Below are 14980 nucleotides of genomic sequence, written 5' to 3'. Positions count from 1 at the left end.
GGTGACTGAGCCCCGTCTGTGGCACTGGCTCTGCCGGCCCGTGGAAGGGAGGACGAGGACGGGTTTTTGTGTCTCTGAGCTATTGGTGCTGTCGCTTTCTCCCCGAGTGCTGGTGTAGGAAGGGCAGTGCTACGCGCAGGCCACGCCGCCCCGCGGGTGCCAGACAGTGTGTCTGCGCCCCCCCCAGCCCGCTTTGCAGACGCCTCTGTCAGCCCGCGGGTGGGGACCGTCACCCCCCCCCCAGCGTTACCCCCTCCCAATGCCACACGCACCCACCCCCCCCAGGGGACACGAGTGTCCTTGCAGGTCCCAGCAGTGGCACCGCAGGGGGCAGCGGCCAATGGCAGCCCCGTGACCCCCAGGGTGGCCGTGGGATGGGGGGGACACCGCGGGGACAGCGGGCACGGGGAGACAGAGACAACCCCGCAAGAAGAAACACGTGAACGGGATCATCGTGTTCTGCTGGCTCAAGTGGAAATTCATCGGAGCCTTTTATTGTTGGGGGGGGAGGGTGTGTCCGGGCCCCCCCTCAATTCTTCTTGGGCCTCGAGGCCTGAGCCAGCACGCACAGCCAATAGCAGGTGCCTGCGAGGGGACTCGGGGACCACCTGCCCCCCCCAAGGGACTCAGGCGTCCGGCGGGATACGATGGAAGTGGGTGCAGCCTGTCCGGTGGCGGGGAGGGGACGTGGGAGCTTGGGGAGCCTCGCGGAGGAACCTGGGGATGGAGAACACGTGAAGGGGGGGGGGGGGGTTTGTGTGTGTTATAAATGCCGAGGCAGAGCCGAAAATATCTTTTATAAATTTATTTGCAATAAGAACAAGTAAAAAAAATCTGACACGCCGGGGGGCACGGGGGGCTTCCCGCTCCACACCGACGAGCACCGGGTGGTGCTGCGTCACTCTCTTTCATAGTCCCATCTTCACATGCGCAGCGGGGTCCCTCAAACTTTCCCGGGCTTTCTGGTGTTGCCGGGGCTCCTGGCAGGGATTCCTCCAATCATATTTCACCTGCGCAATCCGGTGTTGCTGGGGTCTTCTGACAGGGGTCCCGCCAGCAATTTTCCACCTGCTTAGCATCTGTCACTGAGGAAAAAAACCTCCAAACCCCTTTTAACCATAAAACTAGGACCAATCTCCTTTAACTTATGTACATGGTAAACTCTTAACAAAGTCATCGTATTTTAACACGAATCACCACCATATTCTTCACAGGGTCGGCAGCCAGGCGGCAGGGGACGGCATCCAAGCGGGCCACCATGCAGTGCGTGCGGGGGAGATGGGGGTGGCAGCGGTGACAGGGATGCCCCTCAAGCCCCTCCCCCGGCCTCGTTAGGGCTAACAAAGCCCCCCCAACCTGTCCCGTTGTCCCCTGTGCCCCCGTGATCCCCAGTGTCCCCCTGCGTCAGCCCTGGATCCCCCCACATGTCCTCTCGGGTCAGCCCAGGGTCCCCCAAATGCTCTCTGGCACCTCCGGGGTTCCCAGTATCCCCCTGGGTCACCCCCAGAGTGTCCTGCTGGCTTCCCCCGGGTCACCCTGCTGTGCCCTGTGGTCTCCCTGGTCCTGCCCATTCCTCTCGGGGTCCCCACCAGTCACCCCGGGGTCCCCAATGTGTCGCGGGGCCCCCCTGGGGTCCCCCATGTGCTGCCCCGCTGGGACCCAGCGTCCCCCTGATCCCACGTGTTCCCCTTCGGGCTCCCTACTGTCCCTTGGAGTCCCCCTGGGGTCCCCAAAGTCCCTGGAGGTCCCCCTGAGTCCCTGCTGGGGTGCCCCCATCTTCCTCCGGTGCTGCTGGGTCCCCTTGGGGTCCCCAAAATCTTGCTGGGGGTCCCCCGCTCCAGCTTCATCCCCTCGGGGCCCCCCAGGTTTCTCCCGGTCTCCCCCAGTCTTCTCGCCGTGTCCCGCCGCTCCCCGCAATCCCCCCCGTGTCACCTCAGGGGAGGCACAGTCCCCCTGCCCAGCTCCGGGGGCCCCCCAAATGCGTGGGTGTCGTCCCCCCCCCGGCAGGCACTGTGCTCACCGCCCCGCGGCAATAAAGCCGCTTCGTTACTACCTGGTGTCACGCCCCGCGCCCCGCCGGGGTCTCCCAGCCCCTCTTTGCCCCGGCGCGGGAAAACGGGGCCGGGGCGGGGCAGAAGAGCGCAGGAGCGGCCAGCGCTGGCCCCGCCCCCGACGAGGCCCGGCGCCGCTCCTCTGCGAGACCTCGACCCCGCCGGGGCCCCGGCTACGGGCAGGCCACGCCACCGCCCCCGGACGCCCCGTCCAACCGCAGGAGCGGCCGCTGCGGGCCCCGCCCGGTCACCCAGGACACGCCCCGCCAGGGTCTGGCGCCCGCGTCGCCCGGGCCAGGGGCGGGCGCGGGATTCCCCGGCCGGGGCCCTTCCCCCGGGACTGGGACACCCCCCACCCCTCCCGGGACTAGGCCCTCCTCGCCCTGGGACCCCCCCGAGGCCGTTTGACGCCCGGCACTTGCCCCCCCTGCCCGCCCGCTCTGCAGATGGGGCACCCGAGGAGGTCAGGCAGCCCTTGGCTGTGCTGTCCTGCTGCTCTGGGGGGCTGTGAGCTCCTCGCCGCCCCGTGACAGTGCCCGGAAAACAGGACAGAGCTGCCCGAGGGGACGAGCTCCCCTCCCTGGGGGGCAGCTCCCCCGGCATCGCTCCGGCGGCTCTCCTCGAGCACCCCGAGAGCCATCCCCACGCAGCCTCGCCCGGCCGTGAGGTCACAGTGGGGCCGTGACATCAGAGCAGGGCTGTGAGGTCACAGAGCCCCGTGGGGGCACGCTGGCTATAAATACTGACCGCTCAGTCCCTGCCCCCACTGCAGCGACAGCAGCAGCAGTATGGTACGAGTGCAGGGAGCCATGGCCCTCACCCGCCACCTCCTCCTCATCCTCCTCCTCCTGGTGGCCCTGCACGCCAGGGCTGCCCGGGCTGCTCCGTGGCGACCGCGGGGAGCAGGTAAGCCAGCGGCCACTGGCGCAGCCTTTCACGGGCCAGCGGGCTCTTCTCCCCGAGAAGCGTGGATGGTGGCTTTTTCCCTCCAGTGCTTCAGCGAGGGCTTTGTCTCTGTGTGCGAGAGCTCTCCCTGTACAAAAGCCCCCAGGAGCCGTACATTGGTCCATCTGCTCCTCGAGGGACGTTGCACATGGCCCGGAAGGAGTTTGTGGAGAGCTGCCGGGTGCCAGCCAAGAGCTCACCAGGCCCCTCTGCGGCTTTGACAGCCTCCACCTTTGTCTGCCCCCCACGTGGTTACGCGAGCCCCTTGCCGTGCCTGCATTTGCCTAAGGCAGAAGTGGATCCCAGCATGCAGGGGCAATGATTCTCATCTCTGCTTGCTTCTAGATGAGGCTGGGGGCAGCGGTTATCCAGCTTCTCGGCTGGATGTTGGTTTGGAGCCCTTGGGGCATCCCAGAGGTAAGTTCTCAATGTCCCTTTCCTTGAAAGAGTAAACACTGACAAGGTGGCAAGAGCTTATTCAGGTGCAATTTCCCATCAGATCCTCTCAAGGTCGACGGTTTCCCGACATCTTCAACTCTTCCTGTCCCGGAGCCTGAGAGCAGTCCCACAGGTAAGTCAGTGGGAGGAGGGAGCATGTACCTTTTCGTCGTCTTTCCGTGTGCAATGCAAGTTGCTCCTCTGTGCCTCAGCCAGGCTTTACCTCTCATCTCTTCTTTTTGGCAGTGATCTCAAAGCCCAGACGAGAAAAGACAAGAAGAGCAGACTCAGGTACTGAGATTCCCGCTGGGGTCCCCAAGTGGGAGACGTGTCCTAAAACCTGACAGTGGCTGCGGGCGGTGCCCGTGCTGGGGCAGAGATCAAAGGGGAGAGCAAGGCTCGAGTGTCTCTTGAAAAGGCCCGACTCTGTCCCCTCGGGGGGTTGGAGCTGGCCCCAGGGCAGGGAGAGTCGGGGGTGGGTGGCTCTACCCGCTGCAGGGATGGTTTTTGTCCGTGTCCCTTGAAGCAGTGACTGGCCAGGCAGCTGCGCTCCCCCGCCCGTGCTCTCCTCCTGGCTGCCGGAGTTTTGTTTAGAGGGACAACCTGTCCCAAAGGGCGGGAGGGTGCCGCAAGCTTACTGGTGGTGCACCGGAGGGACTAACGTCCTGAATTGCTCCTCCAGGTGTGGTCGGGGAGAGAACGGATTCCCTTCTCCAGAGCATCACAGGTTTTTTCCTTCGCTTGGGTGTGCAGACGGTCTGCATCCTCAGTGCACTAGCGGGTTCTGTGACATTTGCACTGGTGCTGTGCTGTACCCAGGTGCGGCAGTGGTGGAGGAGAAAAGGGTGAGTTGATTTTCACCCCTCACCCCGCTGCTTCTTGGATAGCTGCTTGTGGGCCGCGCTGGGGAAGAGAGTTCCCCTGTGCCTCCTCCAGCCGAGGGCCTCAGCCGCCTCCTCTCTCCACAGGCGCACCGCGGCAGACTCCGGACAGTGGCTCGAAACCGGCGGCCCCCCCTTGCACCTGCCACAGCCGGACCAGCCGCCCTGGTACCCCTGAGCTGGGACCAACACCCAATGCAGATGCCGGGAAGCCCAGCGCGCCCACCCTCCCCACTGTCCCCACTGCACCCCCAACCTGTCCCCGGCTGCCATGACACTGCACAACCCACCCAGCACCCCACTGTCCCCGCCATTCCCGTGCCCCGTCCACCATTCCCGAGCTGCTGTGACACTGCGCACCTGTTTTGGCGATTAGGGATACTAATTAAAGTAGTTTTCACACCAGAGTGAAAAGAGCAGGCGTATTTTACTAGACATAACTCAATAATATAACAGAATAATACGGAAAACATACAGTAAGAAAAGACAGAACAGTGCACTCAAACAAATAGGAACATACAGGGTGATGCATCAAATCATTACTACCTGAGAGAATAGTGATTAAGAAAGATCCATCACCACTTGCGTACGTTCCCATCATCCAGACCCGCAGGCGCTGGGCAGCCCCGGTTGCATCGAGGATTTGTTGAGCCTTTCCCGGCAAGTGGGAAATCCTACGCGGTGCGTCCACCCGTAGCTGAGGCACCCAAAGTCGCTGTGAGCGGGTCCAGCCTTATATACCCAAAAATCAGCAAGCCAGAATAACTGGCACCTTTGTTTTAAGCAGAAATATCTGGTTTCAATCTCACATTAGATTCCCCCAGAGCCTGGCCAGGGCTCAAGGGAGAAGCTAAGGGAGCCTCTCTGCTTATCTAACTGGATGAAGCGCAAGGTCTCACATCAGGCCACAGTGCCAGACAATGGTGCCCAAGGCCCTGTTACTTTATCCATTTGGCTCAGGGCCTGTTGTTCAGGCTTCAATACTTCCACTCTTTACATCAGAATAGGTAGGTGGTTATAACTTAGTACCCACCTATAGGTCAACTCTGGCTTGGGCCGGTTGTCCAAGCCTTAGCGCTTCAGCACCCCACCCAGCAGCCCCCGGCCCCCACCCCCGCTGATCTGGCCCTCTGACAGGGACTGAAGGTGGCCCCGCCAGGGCAGGGGTCGGTGGTTTGGTGACAGAATCCCGCCACCAACAGCTTCGGGGTTCAGCCCTTTGTCCTCAGATAAAGAGGGACAGAGCCGTCGCACAAGTGTCGCGGTGGTACCAACGGCAAACCCCCCGAGGCGCCAGCACCGGCTGAGCTCCAGGCCCGGGCGCAGCCGTGGATGCCCACGGTGTCCGTCCGTGGCGTCACCAGGCAGGAGCCAGGCATGGGGCTGGCAGAGCATTCCCCGTACTCTCCACAGTCATCCAAAAATGTTACTTAAAAGCAGATGATGCCTCAAGTTCAGAATTCTATGAATTGCTCGGGTCTCAATAGATTTCATCTCTAGACAGTTAGCAAGCTGTAGTAGTGACAGCATAGCCCTGCGGCACATCACTGAGCCCAGCCCTCTCCTCCTCCGCTCTTCTGCACGTCTGCGCGCATCGGCCACAGAAGGAGCAACTTGCACTGCACACGGAAAGACGACGAAAAGGTAGATGCTCCCTCCTCCCACTGACTTACCTGTGGGACTGCTCTCAGGCTCCGGGACAGGAACAGATGAAGATGTCGGGAAACCTTCGACAACAAGAGGATTTGAAGGGAAATTGCACCTGAATAAGCTCTTGCCACCTTGTCAGCGTTTACTCTTTCAAGGAAAGGGACATTGAGAACTTACCTCTGGGATGCCCCAAGGGCTCCAAACCAACATCCAGCCGAGAAGCTGGATAACCGCTGCCCCCAGCCTCATCTAGAAGCAAGCAGAGATGAGAATCATTGCCCCTGCATGCTGGGATCCACTTCTGCCTTAGGCAACTGCAGGCACGGCAAGGGGCTCGCGTAACCACGTCGGGGGCAGACAAAGGTGGAGGCTGTCAAAGCCGCAGAGGGGCCTGGTGAGCTCTTGGCTGGCACCCGGCAGCTCTCCACAAACTCCTTCCGGGCCATGTGCAACGTCCCTCGAGGAGCAGATGGACCAACGTACGGCTCCTGGGGGCTTTCGTACAGGGAGAGCTCTCGCACACGGAGACAAAGCCCTCGCTGAAGCACTGGAGGGGAAAAGCCACCATCCACGCTTCTCGGGGAGAAGAGCCCGCTGGCCTGTGAAAGGCTGCGCCAGTGGCCGCTGGCTTACCTGCTCCCCGCGGTCGCCACGGAGCAGCCCGGGCAGCCCCGGCGTGCAGGGCCACCAGGAGGAGGCGGCGGCAGTGGCAGCCGACAGCCATGGCCTCCCTCCCCCATCCAGACACAGCACAGCAGCAGCGCAAGCGGCACAGAAATCACCACTGCTGCTGTGCCGACCAGGCAGCGCCTCCACACACCTGGGGCAAGTTCTCCATCTCCCCCAGTGCTGGTGCCTGGGGCCACGCTCCCACCCTTTGGCGCAGTGCGGGACCGATCTGTGTCCGGCAGCACTGGGGCCGCCCGCCCGTGCCGCCATTTTGGGGCTGCGCCCGACGGCGCCTCGGCAGAAATGCCCGAGGGGGCGGACACCATTTTCCCGCTGAGGAGAGAGAGTCCCGCGGGGGGGCGGTGCCGTGCGGCCCCACACCCAATGGGCGTGAGACGCGGCGGATGACAGACGGGTGACCGCCCTCCCTCACAAACTCCCTTCGAAATGGCTTCCGACAAAAACATATGGTGCTTCATCAGAGAAATCGGTCCATTTTTATCCGTGATCGAATTTTCAAGCAAATTAAGATGAACCTTCAAAAACAATACTGTTTCTTTAGCTTAATTAAACAGTATTTAGGGAACAGCGCTTCCTCTTCCTTGGTTCTCCGAGCAGGTATCAGCATCCCCAGCTGCCGGGGGGGTTCACCAGAGCAGTTACTTACCGGCGTGGCTCCTGTTGTCACGTGTGACACGTTCCGTTCACAGCAACGCTCGGGCGTTAAACAGCCTGAACTTACCCAAGGCGTTATCTACAGCGCGACTTCAAACTTGCTGCGGTCTTTCCAGCGTAGTCACCTGCGCTAAGCGATTTAAGATGACACCAAGCCGAGTGGTGTCGTTGACACGCCTGAGGGACGGGACGCCATCCAGGGGGATCTGGGCAAGCACGAGAAAGAAACGCTGTAAAGTGTTGGGCTCTGCGTGTTTTTTTCGGGCGACATGTAGCCTACTTGCTCCTCACGCACGGAGAATGGAAGAGCCTCCGGTATGTCGCGAGGCCTTTCACCGGGGGAGCTGGGAATAAAGCTGGGCTGCGGCTTTGCCAGGGTCAGCGCATCAGTGGAGTCACGTGAGAGACGGCAGCACTTGTGGGAAGTGGGATCCCCTGCGGATCAGCCGGGCGGGAGCAGAGTAGAGGCTTGACGGCGCTGAGCGGGACACGAGCGTCTCCAGGTGATGTCTGCGTGTCTTTCCCTCCAAGAATAAGGCACCTACTTGGAGAGCGGGGAACTGTTCCAACACAAGATCCCTTTGGGTGAAGATGAAAGAGTAGTGAGGTGGCAGCTTTTTCCACCAGCTCTTACGGGCCTCCCAGCAAGGCCACTTACCTAGCGAGGACGCTGGGCGCAAGGTCTTCTACGGGAATGTTTGTGCTCTGCACGTGTGTTACTGGGAGTACTGGGGATGGCAGAGTGCCTGTACCGCGTGTTCTTTGCAGAGAACAGCGGTTCGAATTTGCAAGCCCACAGCCCGTAATAGATCGTAGCACGTTTCTGCATCTACTTCGTGAACGTTAACAGACGTGGAAGACGTGGGAAAAGCTTTGGCACTCAAAACTCGTGTTGTACCTAGGTGAACAAAAGACAAAGAGCCAGTTAGGCCAGGGCTATGTTAGACTCGCAGTAAGGATCAAAACATGGTCTTGCTCTCTTCCTGCTAAGCCGTTTTATCTCGTGTATCCTAAGCCTCTCCTGACGATCTGCAAATTCACAGCCTACTATGGGAATCAAGATGCAGCTCTCTGGTCTTCTGTCAAACGTCCAGGGATGGTGTTAGTCTGTTAGGATCATCCCAAAGGAGTCGCTTGTACCTTCCTGGCTGCTTCAGATTTCTTATGAACTAGGTGGAATTTGTTTAGAAATGTTGGGTTTTTTCTTGCCTTGTAAGCTGCTGCTACTTTTGCAGCATGGTGGTGTTAAAGAACTTCACCAGCCTGTGGGTATCTCTAGGCGGGCTTTATTAACAGCTCAGAGTTGGGGCACTCACCGAGGAGATGTTCTATGGGAGGGAGGGAGGGAACTCTGATTTGTGCCTTTGCTCAGGAAGTGGTTTTCGCGCCCGAATGCTGAAGACCCGCGTCTGTGTGGGACGCAGTGGGCGATGGCTTTGCTGGTGGAACGGGAGTGATATAGGTATATTAAGAAAGTGAAGCATAACTGTAAAATAGTTAGCTATAGTAAACTTAAATTGTACTTTAAACTAAAATTCCTTTAAGCTGTAAAAGCAAGGCATCTCTGAGCTGTAAAAGCAAGGCATTTCTGAATTGTAAAACAAGGACAAAGGACTGGGGCCTCTGACACCTGGAGATGGAGGACATCTGCATACCCGGAGATGGAGGACATCTGCAGCCCCCCCTGCAGACGAGGGGCACCTGTGATTCGCAACCCAAAGGATGACTCCCCATTCAAGGATATGCATCACACATCAAACCGAGAACCAAGGAAGATGGCACCGCTCAAGGATGCGCATCAGATCACGTTTCGATAAGATGGAGGAAAGCATGACAATGTTGGTAAGCGGATGACATCAATCTCAAGGATACACATCACGTCTCAGACAAGACGGAAGAGACTGTTAATACAGAAAATTCTAGGACTATTTACACATCATTATGAATATGTATGTTTGTATTGTAAGACCCCGTGGATATGTATGAGATACCTGCATTTAAGTCGGGGTTTCACTGGCTTAAGGTGTGCATGTTTGGTGGAGAGATCCCCCATGCACCCAGCACTGAAATAAAGAATGCCTGCTTTCTAACACTCTGACTTCGGAGTTTTAGAGAGTTCTTCTCTGACCGACTTTTACGGTATCAGGAGGAGTTACTGAAATGGCATTGTGAGACTGAAGAGCAGACCAGAAGGCAGATGGGGCTTTGTAAAAAAAACATTGGGGAGCGTGTGAATGAGGGGCTCGAGGGGGACGCAGTGAAATGGGGAGCCGGTGGGAGAATTCAAAGAGGAGATGCCGTTTTCAAAGACAGATGGGTCTAAAAAGCGGTGACTGAGCCCCGTCTGTGGCACTGGCTCTGCCGGCCCGTGGAAGGGAGGACGAGGACGGGTTTTTGTGTCTCTGAGCTATTGGTGCTGTCGCTTTCTCCCCGAGTGCTGGTGTAGGAAGGGCAGTGCTACGCGCAGGCCACGCCGCCCCGCGGGTGCCAGACAGTGTGTCTGCGCCCCCCCCAGCCCGCTTTGCAGACGCCTCTGTCAGCCCGCGGGTGGGGACCGTCACCCCCCCCCCAGCGTTACCCCCTCCCAATGCCACACGCACCCACCCCCCCCAGGGGACACGAGTGTCCTTGCAGGTCCCAGCAGTGGCACCGCAGGGGGCAGCGGCCAATGGCAGCCCCGTGACCCCCAGGGTGGCCGTGGGATGGGGGGGACACCGCGGGGACAGCGGGCACGGGGAGACAGAGACAACCCCGCAAGAAGAAACACGTGAACGGGATCATCGTGTTCTGCTGGCTCAAGTGGAAATTCATCGGAGCCTTTTATTGTTGGGGGGGGAGGGTGTGTCCGGGCCCCCCCTCAATTCTTCTTGGGCCTCGAGGCCTGAGCCAGCACGCACAGCCAATAGCAGGTGCCTGCGAGGGGACTCGGGGACCACCTGCCCCCCCCAAGGGACTCAGGCGTCCGGCGGGATACGATGGAAGTGGGTGCAGCCTGTCCGGTGGCGGGGAGGGGACGTGGGAGCTTGGGGAGCCTCGCGGAGGAACCTGGGGATGGAGAACACGTGAAGGGGGGGGGGGGGGTTTGTGTGTGTTATAAATGCCGAGGCAGAGCCGAAAATATCTTTTATAAATTTATTTGCAATAAGAACAAGTAAAAAAAATCTGACACGCCGGGGGGCACGGGGGGCTTCCCGCTCCGCACCGACGAGCACCGGGTGGTGCTGCGTCACTCTCTTTCATAGTCCCATCTTCACATGCGCAGCGGGGTCCCTCAAACTTTCCCGGGCTTTCTGGTGTTGCCGGGGCTCCTGGCAGGGATTCCTCCAATCATATTTCACCTGCGCAATCCGGTGTTGCTGGGGTCTTCTGACAGGGGTCCCGCCAGCAATTTTCCACCTGCTTAGCATCTGTCACTGAGGAAAAAAACCTCCAAACCCCTTTTAACCATAAAACTAGGACCAATCTCCTTTAACTTATGTACATGGTAAACTCTTAACAAAGTCATCGTATTTTAACACGAATCACCACCATATTCTTCACAGGGTCGGCAGCCAGGCGGCAGGGGACGGCATCCAAGCGGGCCACCATGCAGTGCGTGCGGGGGAGATGGGGGTGGCAGCGGTGACAGGGATGCCCCTCAAGCCCCTCCCCCGGCCTCGTTAGGGCTAACAAAGCCCCCCCAACCTGTCCCGTTGTCCCCTGTGCCCCCGTGATCCCCAGTGTCCCCCTGCGTCAGCCCTGGATCCCCCCACATGTCCTCTCGGGTCAGCCCAGGGTCCCCCAAATGCTCTCTGGCACCTCCGGGGTTCCCAGTATCCCCCTGGGTCACCCCCAGAGTGTCCTGCTGGCTTCCCCCGGGTCACCCTGCTGTGCCCTGTGGTCTCCCTGGTCCTGCCCATTCCTCTCGGGGTCCCCACCAGTCACCCCGGGGTCCCCAATGTGTCGCGGGGCCCCCCTGGGGTCCCCCATGTGCTGCCCCGCTGGGACCCAGCGTCCCCCTGATCCCACGTGTTCCCCTTCGGGCTCCCTACTGTCCCTTGGAGTCCCCCTGGGGTCCCCAAAGTCCCTGGAGGTCCCCCTGAGTCCCTGCTGGGGTGCCCCCATCTTCCTCCGGTGCTGCTGGGTCCCCTTGGGGTCCCCAAAATCTTGCTGGGGGTCCCCCGCTCCAGCTTCATCCCCTCGGGGCCCCCCAGGTTTCTCCCGGTCTCCCCCAGTCTTCTCGCCGTGTCCCGCCGCTCCCCGCAATCCCCCCCGTGTCACCTCAGGGGAGGCACAGTCCCCCTGCCCAGCTCCGGGGGCCCCCCAAATGCGTGGGTGTCGTCCCCCCCCCGGCAGGCACTGTGCTCACCGCCCCGCGGCAATAAAGCCGCTTCGTTACTACCTGGTGTCACGCCCCGCGCCCCGCCGGGGTCTCCCAGCCCCTCTTTGCCCCGGCGCGGGAAAACGGGGCCGGGGCGGGGCAGAAGAGCGCAGGAGCGGCCAGCGCTGGCCCCGCCCCCGACGAGGCCCGGCGCCGCTCCTCTGCGAGACCTCGACCCCGCCGGGGCCCCGGCTACGGGCAGGCCACGCCACCGCCCCCGGACGCCCCGTCCAACCGCAGGAGCGGCCGCTGCGGGCCCCGCCCGGTCACCCAGGACACGCCCCGCCAGGGTCTGGCGCCCGCGTCGCCCGGGCCAGGGGCGGGCGCGGGATTCCCCGGCCGGGGCCCTTCCCCCGGGACTGGGACACCCCCCACCCCTCCCGGGACTAGGCCCTCCTCGCCCTGGGACCCCCCCGAGGCCGTTTGACGCCCGGCACTTGCCCCCCCTGCCCGCCCGCTCTGCAGATGGGGCACCCGAGGAGGTCAGGCAGCCCTTGGCTGTGCTGTCCTGCTGCTCTGGGGGGCTGTGAGCTCCTCGCCGCCCCGTGACAGTGCCCGGAAAACAGGACAGAGCTGCCCGAGGGGACGAGCTCCCCTCCCTGGGGGGCAGCTCCCCCGGCATCGCTCCGGCGGCTCTCCTCGAGCACCCCGAGAGCCATCCCCACGCAGCCTCGCCCGGCCGTGAGGTCACAGTGGGGCCGTGACATCAGAGCAGGGCTGTGAGGTCACAGAGCCCCGTGGGGGCACGCTGGCTATAAATACTGACCGCTCAGTCCCTGCCCCCACTGCAGCGACAGCAGCAGCAGTATGGTACGAGTGCAGGGAGCCATGGCCCTCACCCGCCACCTCCTCCTCATCCTCCTCCTCCTGGTGGCCCTGCACGCCAGGGCTGCCCGGGCTGCTCCGTGGCGACCGCGGGGAGCAGGTAAGCCAGCGGCCACTGGCGCAGCCTTTCACGGGCCAGCGGGCTCTTCTCCCCGAGAAGCGTGGATGGTGGCTTTTTCCCTCCAGTGCTTCAGCGAGGGCTTTGTCTCTGTGTGCGAGAGCTCTCCCTGTACAAAAGCCCCCAGGAGCCGTACATTGGTCCATCTGCTCCTCGAGGGACGTTGCACATGGCCCGGAAGGAGTTTGTGGAGAGCTGCCGGGTGCCAGCCAAGAGCTCACCAGGCCCCTCTGCGGCTTTGACAGCCTCCACCTTTGTCTGCCCCCCACGTGGTTACGCGAGCCCCTTGCCGTGCCTGCATTTGCCTAAGGCAGAAGTGGATCCCAGCATGCAGGGGCAATGATTCTCATCTCTGCTTGCTTCTAGATGAGGCTGGGGGCAGCGGTTATCCAGCTTCTCGGCTGGATGTTGGTTTGGAGCCCTTGGGGCATCCCAGAGGTAAGTTCTCAATGTCCCTTTCCTTGAAAGAGTAAACACTGACAAGGTGGCAAGAGCTTATTCAGGTGCAATTTCCCATCAGATCCTCTCAAGGTCGACGGTTTCCCGACATCTTCAACTCTTCCTGTCCCGGAGCCTGAGAGCAGTCCCACAGGTAAGTCAGTGGGAGGAGGGAGCATGTACCTTTTCGTCGTCTTTCCGTGTGCAATGCAAGTTGCTCCTCTGTGCCTCAGCCAGGCTTTACCTCTCATCTCTTCTTTTTGGCAGTGATCTCAAAGCCCAGACGAGAAAAGACAAGAAGAGCAGACTCAGGTACTGAGATTCCCGCTGGGGTCCCCAAGTGGGAGACGTGTCCTGAAACCTGACAGTGGCTGCGGGCGGTGCCCGTGCTGGGGCAGAGATCAAAGGGGAGAGCAAGGCTCGAGTGTCTCTTGAAAAGGCCCGACTCTGTCCCCTCGGGGGGTTGGAGCTGGCCCCAGGGCAGGGAGAGTCGGGGGTGGGTGGCTCTACCCGCTGCAGGGATGGTTTTTGTCCGTGTCCCTTGAAGCAGTGACTGGCCAGGCAGCTGCGCTCCCCCGCCCGTGCTCTCCTCCTGGCTGCCGGAGTTTTGTTTAGAGGGACAACCTGTCCCAAAGGGCGGGAGGGTGCCGCAAGCTTACTGGTGGTGCACCGGAGGGACTAACGTCCTGAATTGCTCCTCCAGGTGTGGTCGGGGAGAGAACGGATTCCCTTCTCCAGAGCATCACAGGTTTTTTCCTTCGCTTGGGTGTGCAGACGGTCTGCATCCTCAGTGCACTAGCGGGTTCTGTGACATTTGCACTGGTGCTGTGCTGTACCCAGGTGCGGCAGTGGTGGAGGAGAAAAGGGTGAGTTGATTTTCACCCCTCACCCCGCTGCTTCTTGGATAGCTGCTTGTGGGCCGCGCTGGGGAAGAGAGTTCCCCTGTGCCTCCTCCAGCCGAGGGCCTCAGCCGCCTCCTCTCTCCACAGGCGCACCGCGGCAGACTCCGGACAGTGGCTCGAAACCGGCGGCCCCCCCTTGCACCTGCCACAGCCGGACCAGCCGCCCTGGTACCCCTGAGCTGGGACCAACACCCAATGCAGATGCCGGGAAGCCCAGCGCGCCCACCCTCCCCACTGTCCCCACTGCACCCCCAACCTGTCCCCGGCTGCCATGACACTGCACAACCCACCCAGCACCCCACTGTCCCCGCCATTCCCGTGCCCCGTCCACCATTCCCGAGCTGCTGTGACACTGCGCACCTGTTTTGGCGATTAGGGATACTAATTAAAGTAGTTTTCACACCAGAGTGAAAAGAGCAGGCGTATTTTACTAGACATAACTCAATAATATAACAGAATAATACGGAAAACATACAGTAAGAAAAGACAGAACAGTGCACTCAAACAAATAGGAACATACAGGGTGATGCATCAAATCATTACTACCTGAGAGAATAGTGATTAAGAAAGATCCATCACCACTTGCGTACGTTCCCATCATCCAGACCCGCAGGCGCTGGGCAGCCCCGGTTGCATCGAGGATTTGTTGAGCCTTTCCCGGCAAGTGGGAAATCCTACGCGGTGCGTCCACCCGTAGCTGAGGCACCCAAAGTCGCTGTGAGCGGGTCCAGCCTTATATACCCAAAAATCAGCAAGCCAGAATAACTGGCACCTTTGTTTTAAGCAGAAATATCTGGTTTCAATCTCACATTAGATTCCCCCAGAGCCTGGCCAGGGCTCAAGGGAGAAGCTAAGGGAGCCTCTCTGCTTATCTAACTGGATGAAGCGCAAGGTCTCACATCAGGCCACAGTGCCAGACAATGGTGCCCAAGGCCCTGTTACTTTATCCATTTGGCTCAGGGCCTGTTGTTCAGGCTTCAATACTTCCACTCTTTACATCAGAATAGGTAGGTGGTTATAACTTAGTA

At 60.5% G+C, this 14980-nt stretch overlaps 2 protein-coding genes across 2 annotated transcripts; both read left to right on the top strand.

The window, feature by feature from the left end:
• The first annotated feature begins 3144 nt into the window (after positions 1-3144).
• LOC141928095 (uncharacterized) lies at positions 3145-5749 on the top strand. Its single transcript, XM_074835757.1, has 6 exons — positions 3145-3247; positions 3496-3567; positions 3647-3725; positions 4117-4279; positions 4403-4722; positions 5551-5749. The coding sequence occupies exons 1-6, from the start codon at positions 3145-3147 to the stop codon at positions 5747-5749; spliced, it is 936 nt and encodes a 311-aa protein (XP_074691858.1).
• Positions 5750-12781: 7032 nt separating this feature from the next.
• LOC141928094 (uncharacterized) lies at positions 12782-14363 on the top strand. The gene is made up of 5 exons (XM_074835756.1): positions 12782-12884; positions 13133-13204; positions 13284-13362; positions 13754-13916; positions 14040-14363. Exons 1-5 carry the CDS (start codon positions 12782-12784, stop codon positions 14361-14363), a joined length of 741 nt encoding a protein of 246 aa, XP_074691857.1.
• The last annotated feature ends 617 nt before the right edge of the window (positions 14364-14980 follow it).

The sequence above is a fragment of the Strix aluco genome, chromosome 11, assembly GCF_031877795.1.
Source record: "Strix aluco isolate bStrAlu1 chromosome 11, bStrAlu1.hap1, whole genome shotgun sequence".
In the NCBI taxonomy this organism is placed as follows: Eukaryota; Metazoa; Chordata; class Aves; order Strigiformes; family Strigidae; genus Strix; species Strix aluco.
Note: the sequence above shows the minus strand (reverse complement) of the source record. Positions and strands in the feature narration are given on the sequence as shown.